Source organism: Seriola aureovittata, chromosome 13, assembly GCF_021018895.1.
Source record: "Seriola aureovittata isolate HTS-2021-v1 ecotype China chromosome 13, ASM2101889v1, whole genome shotgun sequence".
NCBI classification, from domain to species: domain Eukaryota; kingdom Metazoa; phylum Chordata; class Actinopteri; order Carangiformes; family Carangidae; genus Seriola; species Seriola aureovittata.
Window position 1 is genome coordinate 12,407,501 of NC_079376.1, and position 18,007 is coordinate 12,425,507.

The 18,007-nt window shown below is 38.7% G+C and overlaps 1 protein-coding gene across 1 annotated transcript; it reads left to right on the forward strand.

The window, feature by feature from the left end:
• The first annotated feature begins 14,232 nt into the window (after positions 1 to 14,232).
• LOC130180199 (cannabinoid receptor type 1B-like) lies at positions 14,233 to 17,996 on the forward strand. The gene is made up of 2 exons (XM_056393621.1): positions 14,233 to 14,817; positions 15,559 to 17,996. The coding sequence occupies exon 2, from the start codon at positions 15,638 to 15,640 to the stop codon at positions 17,066 to 17,068; it is 1,431 nt and encodes a 476-aa protein (XP_056249596.1). The 5' UTR covers positions 14,233 to 14,817; positions 15,559 to 15,637; the 3' UTR covers positions 17,069 to 17,996.
• The last annotated feature ends 11 nt before the right edge of the window (positions 17,997 to 18,007 follow it).

The window sequence follows — 18,007 nt, forward strand, 5'->3', positions numbered from 1 at the left end:
CGAGACAACACAACAGAAATGTCAGTCTCCTCGGCATATAAAGGGAGCAGAAAGGGAAACTGCTTCGTCAGAGTGGACCTGGCCTCAGTTAGGTCTGACAGTCTGGAGTAGAGACAGGCAGATCATACACTGTGCACTGGGTGGCTTCTTCACCAGTGTAAGCAAGATTTTTTAAAACGTGCTAAAAGTATCGTTTATGATTTCCTGTTTAATATATCAGTAATTTACCAACCACCTTAAGTTTCCCAAAATAAATAAATATTTTAAGCCTTTAAGTATCAAAAAGACTTAATTTCTAATATTTGTATAACATGTTGCTACCATATATGTTAACGATATTTAATTTATATATGCAAGTTTATTCAAACAACATACATATAAAAATTCTATATGCTTATGTATGTTTAATTATTAATTCCTCATTCATTTTAAACATGTTTATTTTCCATATACATACATGCATAAACATACATATTTGTATGGGCTAGATATATATGTCAATATATGAAATTGTTCTTATTTGTAATAGGTTTCATATACATTTTTACATATAGCTTTTTATTTTATATGTAGCTTAGATATATTTCATATATGGAAATTATATAGTGATGGTATAGTATGATATAGCCTGTCTCTTCGTCTAGACAGAGAGCATGACTAAGAGTCTACAGTTTTTTCTTTGTGAGGCAGCGCCCACTATTGCGCTAACATGCTCACAGTGCCAGTGCTAACGTTGTTTACATGTTTACAATGTAACCATCTTAGTTTGGCTTGTTAGCACGCTAACTTTTGCTAATTGGTACTAATGACAGAGAACATCTGAACTGGACGGGAATGTCATTAGTTTTGCAGGTGTTGGGTGATTAACTAATGTTGACCTGATGAAGCTAGAGAAAAAATAAAGAAAAGGTTATTAGGTGATAATTTACCCTCAGGGAAATGTGAATGAATGCTCCAAATTTTAATGGCAATCCATCCAATACCTTTCAATAAAAAAAATTAAAAAAAAGGTTAAGCAGACCATTTAAACAGCTTTTGTTTATCTTAAATAAAAGATGAAATTCATAGTGTCTTGGGAGCATTAATTTTGTACCTAAATACCGTAATTCAGATATGATTTTCACATCTAATAAATAATACATTCTCTCTCTGCGAGTGGATCTGCCTGAACACACTCTCTCTTTCAGTCTTTCCATCCCTTCACATTCTTAAGCCAGCCAACATGTCAGCGAGACAGCTTGAGTGTTAATTGGAAGCTCTCCCACGGGAGCTCGTAGGCGTCTTCCTTGTCCTCTGTGTTTATCGGCTAATGCGATTGCCACGGCTCTCTCGGATTCATAGCTACTCCTGAATAATGAACATACTTAATATTCCTTTCAGACTCTCGTGACCTGTTGTGCATAAATAATACTTAAGCATTCAAAAGATTAAACCCCAGCTGACACAACTGGATTTATTGTGCTACAAAAGACACAGTGGTGTGTTATTTTTGTGATGGCTGCCCTGTTGCTGGGTTACATGATCCCAGTTTTGATACACGCCCTCTTCTGACACTTGTAGGGTGTCACTGATTTCAACAAATCCTTTGGGAGTATCTTTTATATTAAATAAAGGGCTTTTAAAGGAATAATTCAACATACACTAGACTTCAAAGAAAAAAAAATCATACTTACAGATAGAGTATAGATACTTGTAGATTGCAACTTAGCCCTGTCTGTCTGTCTGTTTGTCTGTCTGTCTGTCTGTCTGTCTGTCTGTCTGCCTGTCTGTCTGTCTGTGTTTGCATAATGCTACACTTTTGCAGAATGGCCACTGCTATCCTCTTGGCTTTTATTTTGAAATATTTACTTTTACTACCATGTCACCTGACTACATTTCTTAATTCTTCAAATCAACCAGGAAAAAATTGAAAAAGTCCAAAAGTCAAATTTGATTTTTTTTTTTTGTTTGTTTTTGGTTTAAATCTAGAAAACAAACTGCCTGAAAGTATATTGGTCCTCTCTGTATGGTAAATGCTGGTTAGCTTAGCTTAGCTTACAATGAGACTTGAAAAAGCCAACTTGGTTCTGTCCAAAAGTAACAAAATACAGATAAACAGGATATAAAAGTCAAGTCAAGTTAACTTTTATTTATATAGTGCCAAATCACAGCAGAAGTTATTAGTTCTGTTATAGTGACCTGTAGAGGTGCTGCTAGGTGGATTTTGTTTGCAGTCTTTATGTTAAGCCAACTGGCTGTTAGCCTTGTGTTTTCTTACCATACAGTTTGTCAATCTGTCTCTTGACAAGAAAGAAAATAAGGGTATTTCCAAAAATGTGAAACCATTCCTATGGCTAAGCCCCATCGGTATAGCTGATCCTGACATTAATAACATATACTGGCAAGCAGAGAATTGAAATTTGAGACTGGATTCACTGTAAGAGGAGACTTTAATCTTTAGTACATAGTAGATCAAGCTGCTCTGCTCGGCTCAGTGCTGTGATTTGTATTTGAGCAAAACAGTTGAAAGATTAGATTAATCTTACTCTACAAAGCTTTGATTTAGCTTAGTTTATAATACACCCTGCTCCTGCCATGCTGCCTACAGGCCCTGCGGTCATATTCCTAAAGTCACACACACACGCACGCACGCACACACACACACACACACACACACCAAGGAGGTGAAGTGAGATGATGTGCACTCATGAAATAGCTTTTGTCTAATTAGATTTTGTGTCAGATACTGTCACAAGAAGCTAAACCCTCTCATGACAATTTTTCCATTTGTTTTTGATCTTATGTTTGAAGGAGATTAAACACAGCCTGACAGCCTGTCCATTTGATACAGGGTTTCAACTGAGAAATTAATCTAATTATTATTTCACAGGCTTTGCTTTATTCAAACAATATGAATCAATACAATATGTCAGACAGCTCCACACCACTGTATTGATTCAACAAACACGCTGTACATTAATTTGATAACCCTACATACTGTACATACAGCATTAAGCAGTGATGAACTGGATATAGATTTTGACCCCTTCTTGAATTGCAGTGATAACACATAAGTGTGCAATTATCACTGGTCAGTATTTTATTGGTTTAAAATGGCTAATAATGCTGTTTTCAATTGCAATAGATTCCCTGTTCAACAAAGATCAATGAATTGATTATTACACTACAAATTACTGTAGCTGTAATTTACAATAAGTGTGACTCAACAGCCATTTGATGAGTATAATAGACTCAGTGTTAAACAATCAGACAATCATCATACAGGATGTGAAGACAGGCTTACTCACCACAGGATGCCATTCACAGGCTGATTAAAATGGGAAGCAGCAGTGTCACATATACAGACTATTGTGAAAAATGTTTCCTGATTTTGGGTAATCACTGATTGTCCCTCCAAAAAAAAAAAAAAGCATGATAACAGCTTGATTAAAAAAAAACAAAAAAAACAAAGAAAAACCACACACACGCGCACATTGTCCGGTGAAGACCTTTAGCTTTGTATCTCTTTGTCACTAACAGATGTGTGGTCATGATGTTGGGCTTGGCTCATTTATATTCCACATGACATAATCACAGAAGTAAGAGCAGATAGTTCCTCTTAGCGATGTTTTATCTTATTTACTTTACATCTCGTTTGTTCTGTTGGTGTTTTTGCAGAATCTTCTTGTTAGTTTTTGCATAGTAAACATGGTTTTCATTGTGATGCATATGTAATAATTTATTAATGTTTAGGTGTCATTGTCAGGTACAGATTCACATGAAATCCAGTATGGATATCCATGAATGTCAGAGAATGATTTATAATTATTTTAGTGATCTGGGAGGTTATATTTGCACTTGACTATAACTTCAGTTATATGCAATTATATATATTCTTATAAACTAAGGAGCAGCTTTACATGCAATTTGTATGGATATTCATGATCCCCAGAGGATGAATCCTATAATGTATTTGGTGATTTGGAGGTTTTTGACTTTCCACAAATGCCAGGCTATACATGGTATCAATAAAATGTATATATTTATTTTTATATATAAAAATATTATTTGTTTTTAATTCTCTAATTATTAAATAGGCACTGAGTACCTATTATCTAAAGTGTTCACTTTAGTTTAAATTTGTATCTGAGAAACATGAGTTTAAAATCTAATGTTATACCATCAGGATGACAATATCAGTTAGTCAATTGGTCTTAGTTCAACATTTTACATGAGGGCAAGATATCGAAGCTACTACCAAAATTTGGTATATGGTCATTTGTAGTTTTCAGAGTATGATTCCTAATAATTTTGGTGACCCAGTGAGCTTTCTTTTAGTGGCATCCTCAGGCCAAGAAATATTAACAACTAATGAGCAGATTGCCAATAACTTCAAGGTCCCAAGAGGAGGAACCCTTTCCACTTTGGACACTAACTTTCCTCTGAACCTGCCCTCAGCAAAACTATCTACTTTGCATTCCTCATAAAATAATAGGAGGCCATTTGAGATGAGCCCCTTTAATTTTTAATGATCCCACACTCGAACCACAACCTGAGGATAAACTTCTTATTCCAACCTATAACTATTACAGCTTGTAAACTGGAAAGAAACATGTTGTGTATGCTGTTCTGTGGAACGAAAAGCCTTGTGTGGGTTGTTTCTTCTTGTTTTTCTGATAATTACCTGCATTTTTGCATTTTTAGGAGGATGTCCTGTTTTTTTTTCTTGTTTGCTTTCAGCTTCAAGGTCAAACAAATTACTGACAAAAGAGAGACTAACAGACACTTTCAAACTCTACCTTTCATGTAACTCCGACATCCAACCTCCTGCCACTCTGTTTCCAGCTCCCCTGTGTTTATCGCTTTTCAACACCGCTAAGGCAATTTCTTCGGACTGGAAGATAGATGTGCACCTTTAGGGTCATGCTGCCACAAAGAAAAAAAAAGACATGAAAGAAAAAACATACAAATTGAAGCACTGTCGGTGTTACCTCAAGTAGCATGCAAAGTCTGATAAACACAGACACACAAATAAAAACATGACTGAGAATGGGATCTTTTTTGTCTTTTTAGATAAAATGAATATGTCTCTGATATTTTACGAATATGAAAGACATATTATAGCCATCATTTAGAAGAGCAGCGATGTTAATGTTAACCGAACCAGATGGCTGTTTGGACAGCAGTTACACCTCAGAGAGAGAAATGAAAAAAAGAATCGCTGCTAATACGTTTATAGCATGCATTAAGACTTCGCATGAATTCCATTTTCTAATGATTATGGTCTGAACCTGTCAGCTTTAATAACAGGTCCGTCCCAAGCTCCCAGAGCTCATACATCAGAGAAATAATTGAGACACCTTCTCTGATGCCACAGACCTCCTAACACGAACTGCCTCACACATTAACACACACACACACACACACACATACACACACACACACACAAACTGTGAGATGCACGGAACGCCTCACATTCAGCGATTCTGAAATGAGAATGATCAGGAATAAAGTAGATCATATGCTGATTTCATTGTGGGAACAGGTGTCCTTGCGTGACACACCATTAATCAATCAAAACTTAACAATGAACTCCTGACTCTGGTGGTCATGACCTTTGACCTCATCCATGAACATGTATCTGAGAGAGACCAAAGAGGGTTGAAACTGCATGAACCCAAAACTGGGTTAGACCAGTTATAGCCTGAAGAAAAACAGCTTTTGTGACTAATAACAAAAATTCAATGGTCAAAGTCTGACGATGATTTACATTTTCTTAACTCAACAAATTGTATTTATATAGATTTATTCAACACACCCTTGTTAAATGACTTGATCCTACTAACAAGTAATGTCTGTGCATTCAGATCCTCTGTTGTTCAAAAGAGCCACACTGCTGCACTGCAGGACATGTTCCTTTATTACAATGAACATGGGCACTTCGTCCCAAGGTACACCAGCCTGCCTCCTAAAATACTTACTGATGCAAAAATAAAAAAATAGAAAATAAAAAATGTGGCTCAAATGATTACACTATTTACTTCTGTCTCAGTAACTTTTGCTTGCAGCTGTTTCAGGAAATTATTCACCCTTCTTTGAACCTGCATTAACAGAATTGTTAGAGGCTTTTTTTTTTGGCAACAAGAACAAAAACACAGCATTGACATCATCACCTTATGAGGCTGACATGGCGAGTGCGTGAGAGACATGGAGCAACATGGGAATTCATTTTAAGTCAAGTTTTTGTCCATCTGATGGATGGACGTCCAATATTCACCCTCCATTTTACATCTGTTTTGGTCGTCATGAGAAAAGTATCTTTAAGTGCTAAACACTCACCAGCTTGTCGCTCAGTTTGTCTGTCTTTTGTGTGGTGCTTTTTTTTTTTTTGGCTGAAGACAGCTGCAGGTAAAAATGAAGCCATGGGGGCAGTGAGAGTGAACCCAACCATTAAAGTTTCAGGCCAGGAAACCAAAACAAATAGCTGTAAGACGCTAAAATGGTCTGTACAGCCGAGTGGGACTGCTATGTTATGTGGATTTGTCACAGCAACCCCTTTCACATTAAACATTGTCATTTGATCTAATGTTAGTTTAGAAAGTTTAAACTGCAGCCGCTTTTAAAATTAAAGTACAGACTATGTTCATGACCTGTTTTTTAAAAGTTTGACATCTTCAGTGGGAACAAAAAGGCTCGAGGGTGCGAGCCACAGACAAGCAGTTTTGGTGTTTTAATGCGATTTGTTAACAATAACAGAAATGTAGATCGACACCAGCATTATCTTTTAAGTGTAAATGTAACATTTGCTTTGCAGGGCTCTTTTTTTTTTTTTAACAACCATTTTTTCAAAGCAGTTCAGACTGCGGTCTTGAATTAAATTTCTATATGAGCGAATTTTTCAAGCAATGAGTTATCATGACCTCAGGTACTAACCCTCTGATGAAACCACACAGTTTCATACAGTGGCAAGCATAATAATTCAATCTGTCACATTCATGTATTAAAATAATGTGAAAAGAATCCAGGCTCTGGAAAACCACTGACAGAAATACAATAACATGTTGCAGACAAATAATTTAAGGCAAACAGAAGTGAACCTGCTCACGAGGACTCACAGAAAACCTTTAGCTATAAACATCACTGCTGGTTCCCAGGGTGTCATAATAATGTGAAAGGATTTCATCAGTAATGCTGTTTATCAGGCTGAACGTTTGGATGGCAGACAACATCAGCAAGGAAAGAAAAATCATTCTGACTTGAAGGATTACAACAATTCTGACATAGTGATGGACCCTGAAAACAACACATTCATCCACTGCTTTTCAAACACTTTCATCAAACTGACTGTGGATCTTTTGAGAATCTCTGCAGAGTTAAACACAGGAATATATACACACACCCACCCACTACAGTGTAATCCAGGTGACCTTGAACAGTTATGGCACTGCAGAGTCTCCATGGTGATGCACCTGAAATACTAACAAAGACAAGGTGCAGCTTTTATAGTCTTCTCTGCTTGAAAGTCAGAAATAAGATTGACAGATGTTCTTCTCTGCAGAGCTTCACTGCTACTACTTAAGGGGGTGGATGACAAGTAAATACATATAGTAATGGAAGCAGCTTAGTGGGGAAATGGGTGTAAAGGGAGAGAAACATAGAGACTATAATTAGATATGAGCATTTGGAAAAAAAGCCACTGCAGACAAATATTTTCTTAGAACTACATGTGAATAGTGAAAATGTGATTAACGAAAGGTAAAAAATGTATAGGAGCGGTTTCTTTACTTTATATTATATACTGATCCTGGTTTTGCAATACAGTGCTGTCTCAGTGAATTATATCCACAGATGATTCGAAGTTTAATCCACATATGTGAAAGCTTGAAGCCAATCAGGCCACAAGCTGTGAAGTGATAAAAAAGTGTGTGAGTGTAGGGTGGGGGGGTTATAGGTGTAAAGTGAAGGAATCAGCTGCTGGCTGGCTGCCAGCAGGGTTGCTTATGCTCTGTAGGCATCGATCTATTTTCCAGCCCAGATGGTTGCGATTGCTTTGGGAGGAGGAGATATGAGCTCTACCTGACAAGGATTAGAATCAAATCTGTCTCGATGTGCTGTTATTTTTCAAAATCAGCTCCTTTACATGCTTCACTGATATACACAAATATCATTTTTTGTTAATTTGGTTTCACAATGAACAGTCTTTCAATCAGCAGTAATACACTCCTGCATGTGTCGGCTTGACAGTGCAATAAACCAGGACACAGTAAATCAAATGCACAAGTATTCATACATAGATGTGTTTTAAATTTGGACTGAATAAGAACAATATTTGTTGCTTACAGGTGAACATTGACGATGCTGTGGATATTGGATCCCTACGAGTGGGAAACATTGTGTAATGCTTTATTGTAAGGGTCTGTAAATTCCTAATAATTTAGCTGGAAAAGAACAAAAAGGTTTGTAACTTCAATAAAATGCTAAGCTTTTACTCAGAACACACTGGTTCAGCTGAACGTGCAAAAATGTCACATTTTCACGAAGTTTTCAGGCCTGGTTTAGATGTATTTGACGCACTGATCAACACCACCACAGGAGCTTGATTTTTTATCATCACAGCGCTTAAAATGTCATTTAACAAAGCAGCGAGGTAGAAATGTCATCTGCCACTGATGTTCATCTTTGACCCTAACCTTTTACTAAGAAGGTCTTTGCACACTGTATATGTGATACATTGACCCTCAAACTTTATTCAACCTCATGTAACCTCGCTGTTGTACTTGAATGAAATATTCATAGAGCATTTGGTTTAAAGGGTTTAAATAATTGATTGCACAAAATAATCAAAATGTATCTGTTTTGCCAGACACACTTTTATTCATAAAGTGGGGAGATTTTAATAGAAACATTAAGAGAAAATGAAAAACACTAACAAGAGAGAAGAGAAACTTTTATCTGATGGTGTTCATTTTCTTTCATGAATCAATTTAGTTTTTTTCCACTGATCATTTCACACACAACCCACATCTAACCAGCAGTCAATGCTAATGCTTCATGTGCAGCTCATAGAAAAAAACTGCCATCATGCATAGAGTCAGGCCAATTAAGTCAAACTGCTCTTTACTGCTCACCACAAATGCATTTAGACCAGTGTGTTTCAGACTCGAATCCTTCCTTTGTTTTCCTGCAGTATGTGAGCTAATGCACCAGTGCAAATCCATATTTGTTCACCCTTTTTGTGACAAAACCCACCTTTATTTATTTAAATTCCTCTCACCACACAGAAAGCAGTGACACAATTTTTTTTTTCTAAAGATGTAACATAGGAACTTATACCTCTGTGCTGACCGAGAAACAAGAAAACAAATCTTCAACAAATTTTAAGCCGTTTTTTTCTTTGATGTCGACTCATTTGTGGCCCAGTCTCTTCATCTTGTATACCGCTAAAAGCTGATACATAAAATGTCTCTGTGATGAAAGAACTCTTCTGGGATGTGAGAGCACTCTGACATTGTTAGCTGGATGCATTTGCCGGTAATGGGTGAATAAACATGATGGAGTGAGCAGAATGAAAATGGATAAGCACTAGTGGTGGCTATGAAATGTAGGAATCAAGTTCAAACTGCGATTCCTTTACAAGCAGTGGTGATGGAAAGTCTCCACATATCTATCTATATTTCTTCCTCAAAAATCATTTGTTGGGTGTAATGATCAGTAGCGTCACTCCAACCTTCCTCATTCAGTATTTTGTGAATAAAGGAGGCCACTGTTTCCATGTTCCCTTTCATGTCACTGTATTTCTCCATTCTAATAGGTGCAACACCAGCAATACGCCAAGTACTTCAACCAGCTATACAGCAGTGTAATACTTAATGAAGCAAGAATTTAAAGCAGCTAGAATTAGTATATGACTCTTTTATCTGAAAGACGACGCTCAGTCACAAACCCACAGAGAACTTACTAAATGCAGTTACCATCAGTTTTGATGTCTTTCAGCTCATTGTTTACTGTTTTGGTTCACTCCTTCCACTCCCACTGCTTCACTTTCCGGATGGTTTTCAGCAAAAAAAAAAAAAGCTCTAAAACCGGCCAGATCAGCACCAAACGATAGACAGCCAAAAGTTAACGAATAGCTTGTGAACACAGGGCAGCATTTAGCAGCTAAACCAGCCAGATATTTCCTGCAGTGGTTGGTGAAGACGAAATCAGGACTACAAACGTGACTCCAAAAATCAAAGTGTATGTTGAAGATATTTGGGTAACTGTATGCTAACAAGTTTGCCATATCAATGTAAAACACTTCCAGTTATTGCAGCTTTAAGCACTTTTCCCACCACTGATAATGAAGTACAACAAATACTGGAGGTTAGCATAAGAGTAAGAGTAAAAAAAGAAAAAAAAAAGCCACACATATTGAGCGGGAAATCAGTATTGAGAACAAGGGGATGAAACCGGCTAAAAATAAATTCAATTTCACAACTCCTCTTCTCCCTGACAGAAAAGGGCCATGTGAGTCTGTTGGTGTCATGGCAGTCAGGTCCATTTGGGCTTCTCGTCAGCCTGTGCAGCTCTGCAGCTGGGTGTAGGGCAAATGAATTATTCTCTGGCTGTGGATCAGCCAGTGGCACTGAAAGGCGATTCCAGACTGTACTGTTGCTTCTCTTGGGCTGGAGTTTCATAAACGTCTCATGAGTGCATCTTTAGTCATGAAGGTGACCCACCTCTCCTGAGGCTGCGGGGCTACTGCGTACCGTCGTGTCGCTCTTCTTCATGAAAACCAGGAGAGAAACTAGTCGGCTGAGCTGCGGTTTGGAAGCATCGCACCGCTGCCTGAGTAATTCATCTGTGCCTGTAGCATCCATTTGCATAGTATTTCCGCAAGTGAGCATTCACTGAACCACCTGCTAAGTCCTTGTGATTACTAATGTGTTCTGCTGAGATAAAAAAAAAGGTCTTTATATGACTAAATGGTGCATGAAGGGGATTCTATCCACTGACCATTATGTTGTTAGTCTGTCTGATCTTCATTTCTGCGACTGAAATTCATGCTCAGCAACTCAAATAAAAGGAATGCATTGAATTAGATTGATTATTTATTTAGTCTTCAGTCAGAACATGCATCGTCTGTCTTTTTATACTGATATTTTTAGTGTATTCATAGAGAGAGTTTGTAGTTTTTTTCCCCATCTATGCAGAGATTCAGTCACAGACGACAATAAGTCACAACTTTGTCATATTTTCTGCTGTGCCGTTGTTCCCTGCGAGATAGATCCGTGCCACAGGAGAGAAACATGACAGGGAACTTTCGCACATTACTTCTCCCTGTTTATTTCTCTGATGTCATATCCTGGGTGCAGAGCTGAGCGTTTAATTTAAAGTCTTTGAAAAAATAGATCAACAAACACTTTTGAGTTGCCTAATGAAGCCAGGTAGATACACATAATTAACTGATGAGCTGAATAATGAGGATGCAGACGGCTGTTGACTGATGATATCTGATGATGCACGATTCCTTCCGAGCTTCGGATGAAGAAACGTGTAAAGCAAAAGTGAATGAATTTAGTATAAATTATATTTGGACTTTTTCTCCCCGTTGAATCGACTTGACATAAACTCAGATTCATCCTGTGGCGCCACAATATGAAGTGTCTCCAGCTGGGGAGGAACAGAATATAGAAGTGGCAGATTAGGAAACAGTTAAGAGCTGTCAGTGTTCAGCCACAACCTCCTCCCCTTCTCTATTTATGCATCTTTTCCTCCTCACCCGCCTGCCCTCCCTCCCTCTCTACTTCTCTCCCTCCCCACACTCTTCAACCCCTCGACACAAACACATCAGAGACAGACAGCCTGCTTCAGAGTCTCGTCTGGTAACATGCTGTGTGCGTAACCACTATATTTCGAACTGTCTGATTCCACACAATTAATTTTCGGACATGCACTAGCTTAAACAAATCTGATGAAAATGTTCTTTAATTCATGTTTTTGCATGTGTATTATTCGAAAGTGTCGATTTTGGAGGACTACAGCCTGTGTGGCCCGCAAGTAATGATTTCATAATGTAGGCAGCCACTCAAGTACTAACTGTCTGTAAATGGAGAAGGATCAATATGAAATGCACTGTACGGATGCACCGTGGTGCTTTTCATGAATCCTACTAAAATCAATCACTGTACATCACTTGCAATATTCACCATCAATGACTGATGGACGTGAAACAACAGCAGCAGCCGCCTATTACTGCCCTGCCCACATGGAGGAAGAGGATTTAGAAAAATTGAACTTCTACAAGTCGCTGTTACGGTCACACAGAGGCCTTTTGTCATCACAGACAGCTTTGTCTTGGAAATCTCCCCCTCTCTCACTGGAGCTCTTTGTATGACAATGAAATAACTATGATAATTATTATGATGGATGTGGATTTCAATACTCTGCCCCCTGCTTTTAGAGATGATAGATGAAGTTTTCAAGCCAAAACCATATGAAGACTTTATCCTGATCGAAAAGAAAACACCAAAGAGCAATGAAACAGAAGTCACTGAACATACTATATATCTGAATGAATTACAGATGGACTCCACAATCACTCGTCATCAATAAGACGCTTCACTCTGTCGGTCTGTGTAAACTATCTTCATGAAAAGGACATATTGGATTTACTGTTCTACCACAAATGATCAATGGCTGCTTGAATCTGCTTCAAGCGCAGCATAACAAGTGTTCAGTAATTAGTTGGATGACTCCTCAGCCTCTTCTGTTCTGCCAAAACTGGAGGCACTGGCATCATGAGCAGTGCTTTTCATTGTTTTCCCATGATGTTGCATCGCCAAATGTCATGTATTTTCCACAACAAGATACATGTAATTTGGGAGATAGCTCCGCTGGGAGTGCATAGTGGAAATAATTGCGCAGCTGCGCAGGACAGGAAAAGGACTCTTAATAGAGTGTGCATGTGCCCTCAACTGCAGTAAGTAAATAGATAAATATGGAGGAGATTCAGAATGGACTTTTAGTTACACAGTGACGTTAAAATTGCACTAAAACGACACGGTACTGATTTTTTTCTTTCCATTATCAACATGAGAAAAAGCTAATATTAACTCAAATAAGCATAAGATTCATATTCCAAAAGCAGCAGTGGAAGAGGTCAAATATTTGACTTCATTAAAAATAGCAACACTGTGTAAAAACACCATCTTGCTGGCAAAATCTTACTTCAGTCAAAGTATATATAGAGGTATGAAAATGTAATATTTGTCATCTGTAAAACAGAATGTTGTTTAAGTATCAAAAATAAAAGTACTCATTATGCAGAATGGCCTTTCAGAGCAACATCAATATATATTATATTACTGTTTTTTTTTATCTATGCATTAACATGCAAGCAGCATGTGAATGTTGTATGTCAAGCTGGAGCTAATTTAAACCACTTTATATGCTGACGTTAAGTTATACGTACAACAGAGCACCATCATTTATACACTCATCATAATATTGGTATTTGTGAAGTAACTATAGCTGTCACACAAATATGCATGAAGAGTACAATATCTCCCTCTGGAATGTAGTTGCGTAGGAAGAAGCAAAAAAGTGGAAAATTGTACTTGTTCCTTATGTAAATGTACTTAATTACTTTAAAACCACGGTCCAAAGGGGGATTTTTCTTTTGCTGTGATATTTAATACAAATAATCTGAGTTTACTGAAGGATTATCTCTGACATTTTTCATTATCTGCTCAGAAACAGATTTAATATTGTTTTATTACAGTGATAGTTAATCACTTTTTCAAATTTGGAAAGAACTGCATATGAACAGGAGTGCTGAACTACAGAAAATAACCTATTACCTCTGTTTGGGATCCCAGAGACCCCAGCTGTAAAACTGTTATACAATGAGATAGATAGATAGATAGATAGATAGATAGATAGATAGATAGATAGATAGATAGATAGATAGATAGATACTTTATTTATCCCCTAAGACCTAGGGGAAATTCATTGATATTCAAATGCTCTATGTCTTTTAGTGGTATTAACAATATTTATTCTATTTCTATTTGGATTTCTGTTTTGGAGTTTTATAATAGTTTGTTGATGAGAGATGTAACAGGGAGTCAAACCTTGTAATCTACGTTTCTGAACGTCTCACCAAAGGACTGGAGCTGAAAATTATCCAAGCTAACCTGGCTAACACTGGCACATCTACAGAAATGCTGCGTGTTGTCCCTATGAATAAATCAAGAAATGAATTAAAACTTCTTTGTGGTCTAATCAACAACAAAACGAGACTGAGCCCATATAACATTTGCTACAGACTTAGTAAGCAGTTTTAAAGACATAAGACATAGAAGCCATTTATTTGAAACACAGATCCTGTTGTTGTTGTTGTTGTTGTTGTTGTTGTTATTGTTGTTGTCCGGCTGTTGTTTTGTTCCTGTACAAACGCTCTAGTTGTGGATGATGCTCAGGGATGCGCTTCCTCCTGCGCTCACACACCTCAGACCACGTGACCAGCAGGCGCACAAAGCGGAGCCTTATAAACGCCCGCTCCCTCAAACACACTCACTCACACACATACACACACACATACACACACACTCACTCACTCACTCACTCACTCACTCACTCCATCGCCTGCCTGTCTGGCTTCACTGTGGCTGACACTGACAGTGTCCGGTGATAATTATCAACAGCTGTAATTTCTCACCGGCCTCTTGTTTGATTGGAGTTACTGTGACCGCTGGTGAAGACTGACGACAACAGCGGGTGTAACTGGTTTACTCCCAGTTTAGTTCAATTTTTTGTTTTGCGTCATGGATCGATGCAAGTGCTGAGAAAATCAAGGTACGTTTTTTTTTTTATTGTTATTTCTTTTTAATCACTTTTTCCTCCTCAAGTTAATTTTGCTTTTTTTTTTATTTTATTCGTTTTTCTTATCAATAGTATTGTTGCCCCATTTGTGCGTTAAAGCTTTGATCCAGAGAGACAACATGAGAGATATTTGTTCTTTCGAACTTGAAGGTATTTCATTAGCAGCGGTTAATTGGCCAACATTGTTGTCCTCTTCAGAAAAACAAAACAAAACATCTTACTCCGAAACCTCCATGTTCAGCTAACTGTTTCTTAATGAACATCATCATTACCGACATCAAATTGGAAAATGGATCATTGGACATATATGTACACTCTTTATCCCGTTTCTCCCTTGATGCCTAATTAATCCGATTATTACTGAAAAAAAAGAAAAGCTTAATGCTTAATGACCTCCTTTAATTATGAAGAAAGCCCTGGCTGTCCTACATACTTAATGTAGTGATTTCCCCCGAGGCTGCACAGGTTTGTCATCAACTGTTCAGTTTCCCACTATTGTCTGGGATGCATCTGCTCTCAGAGTCAGCTGGCTGATACACAGATTCCCCCCAGTATCTCCCAGCAACAAATTCATTTTCCACTATATTAATCATATGAATGAAACTCAATGTACTCTGATATTTGGACATTTTAATCTAACAGGATGTATTTATTCATTTTTGAATGACTTCTTTACTTAAAGAATTTGTGCTTTTCTTTTTTTTTTCTTCATAGATGTGCTTTTGCATGGCTCTAATGCTGTTTCACCACCACACACCTCTCCACTGAGCATCTCTACAGCCACAAACCAGCCATGAAGTTGGCTCTGCACAGGGTAGCAGGCACCACCATGAGCACGTTAACAACAGGTGTCCAGTATCTTGGCTCCAATGACGCCAGCTACGACGACCCATCCATTGACCCAAGCCTGATCAAGAACAAATTCCACTTTGAGAAACCTCGCTCTGCCTCCATTAGTAACTCCCTCCCTGGACTTGTCCCTGGAAACAAGGAGGTCATTTACAGTGGCCTCTCTCCCATATTCCCCACCAACATATCAGACTTTCTGCTGGGTAATGGCACCTCTGTGGAGAGCGGAGGACCGGCACAGTGCGGAGAAGACTTTGTGGACAACATGGAGTGTTTTATGATTCTGACTCCTGGTCAGCAGCTCGCAGTCGCTATCTTGGCACTCACCCTGGGTACATTTACGGTGCTGGAGAACCTAATGGTGCTGTGCGTGATCCTGCACTCGCAGACGCTTCGATCTCGGCCATCCTACCACTTCATAGGCAGTCTGGCTGTGGCTGATCTGATAGGGAGCATCATTTTTGTCTACAGCTTCCTGGACTTCCATGTCCTCCACAGGAAGGACAGCCCTAATGTTTTCCTCTTTAAGCTGGCCGGGGTCATTGCCTCCTTCACTGCCTCTGTGGGAAGTCTGTTTCTCACGGCGATCGACCGCTACATCTCCATCCACAGGCCCATGGCATACAAACGCATCGTGACGAAGACTAAAGCAGTCATTGCCTTCAGTATGATGTGGACAATCTCCATCGTCATCTCACTGCTGCCACTGCTGGGCTGGAACTGCAAGCGCCTCAACTCTGTTTGCTCAGACATCTTCCCTCTAATTGACCAGAAGTACCTGATGTTCTGGATCGGGATGACCAGCATCTTGGTCCTGTTCATCATCTACGCCTACATGTTCATCCTCTGGAAATCCCACCACCACGCCGTCCGCATGCTGAGCCGCAGCTCCCAGAGAAGCGTGATTGTCTACACCGCAGAGGGGACTAAAGTTCAGACAGTGAGGCCCGAGCAGGCTCGGATGGACCTCCGCCTGGCTAAAACCCTCGTTCTGATCCTGGTGGCCCTCATCATCTGCTGGGGCCCGCTGCTAGCCATCATGGTTTATGATCTCTTTGGAAAGGTGAACGATGTCATCAAGACTGTCTTTGCCTTTTGCAGCATGCTGTGTCTGCTCAACTCCACCGTGAACCCTGTGATCTACGCCATGAGGAGCAAGGACCTGCGCAGGGCCTTCCTCAACATCTGCCGTGTGTGCCAAGGAGCGACGCAGACTCTGGACACCAGTGCTGAGAGTGACTGGAACAGCAAGAGTGTGAGAGGCACAGCAGGCGGGGCAGGGAAAGATGGAGCCGGCTGTGGAAACGCCCGAGTAAAAGTAGCCCAGGTTACCGTTTCTGGAGTGACTGAGACTTCTACTGCAGAGGCAGTTTAAAAGACGAGGTGCTCTGCTCTGGTACAACTGTGAAGTAGAGATATTGTAGAATAGCCCTGACCCTAGTGCACTGTTCTGTGACTGTGAAATGTGCCAAAACATGACTTAGAAACAAACCTGATGACACGTTTTTATTGCTTTAAAGCTGAAATCTATAATATTAACATGATGTGCTCCTCTGTCTTTACTCTGCCACTGAGAGGGTTTGTTGGGTTTCACAAGTCTGATCTAAAATGCCTATTTCATGTTATTTCATTCAATTAGTAATATAGTAATATTCCCAACAACTAGTTCAGTTGCTCAACGGCATTTTTTTTCTGCAACAACCATTGCAACCAGTTTTTTTTCATCTTTGCTCTAGTTTGAATGTGCAGAATTTCTTTTTTTTTTTTTTACAGATTTCAGCTTTAAGGTATAAAAATGTGGAACTTTCTTTTGTCCCTTCAGTTTTTTTTCTTTACATTATCATAGCAATATTGTGGCAGTGATCCAAGGTGAAACTGTGTCTACCGTCATGCAAAATGTCAGTTTAAAATGACACCACACCACTGCTTGTAAATAAAATTTGCATCTCATTAGTGATTTGAAATCAGCTCCTGATGATTTTCTAAGACCATGATATTGTGAAGTTTGGCAGTTGTTCAACTCTAATGAATTTTACTTTATTTATTTATTTTTTTACTGTACTTTGCAAAGCAAAATGATGAGTCATACTTTGAAATATGAATGGCTTTTTGATCACATGAGAACTTATGTCTGCAGTGATTTGGGAATGTTATATAGCTGCTTATTACACATGTGCTTATTAAACAGTTTTTAACAGTTTTTGTGAGAAGCTACACTGCCATATTCCTGTGAGGCATCCATTGTGCCATTGTGCTCTGTAAAGGTGTGTGTAAGAAAGGACATGAATTCAATAAATATTTGAAATTTGTCTAT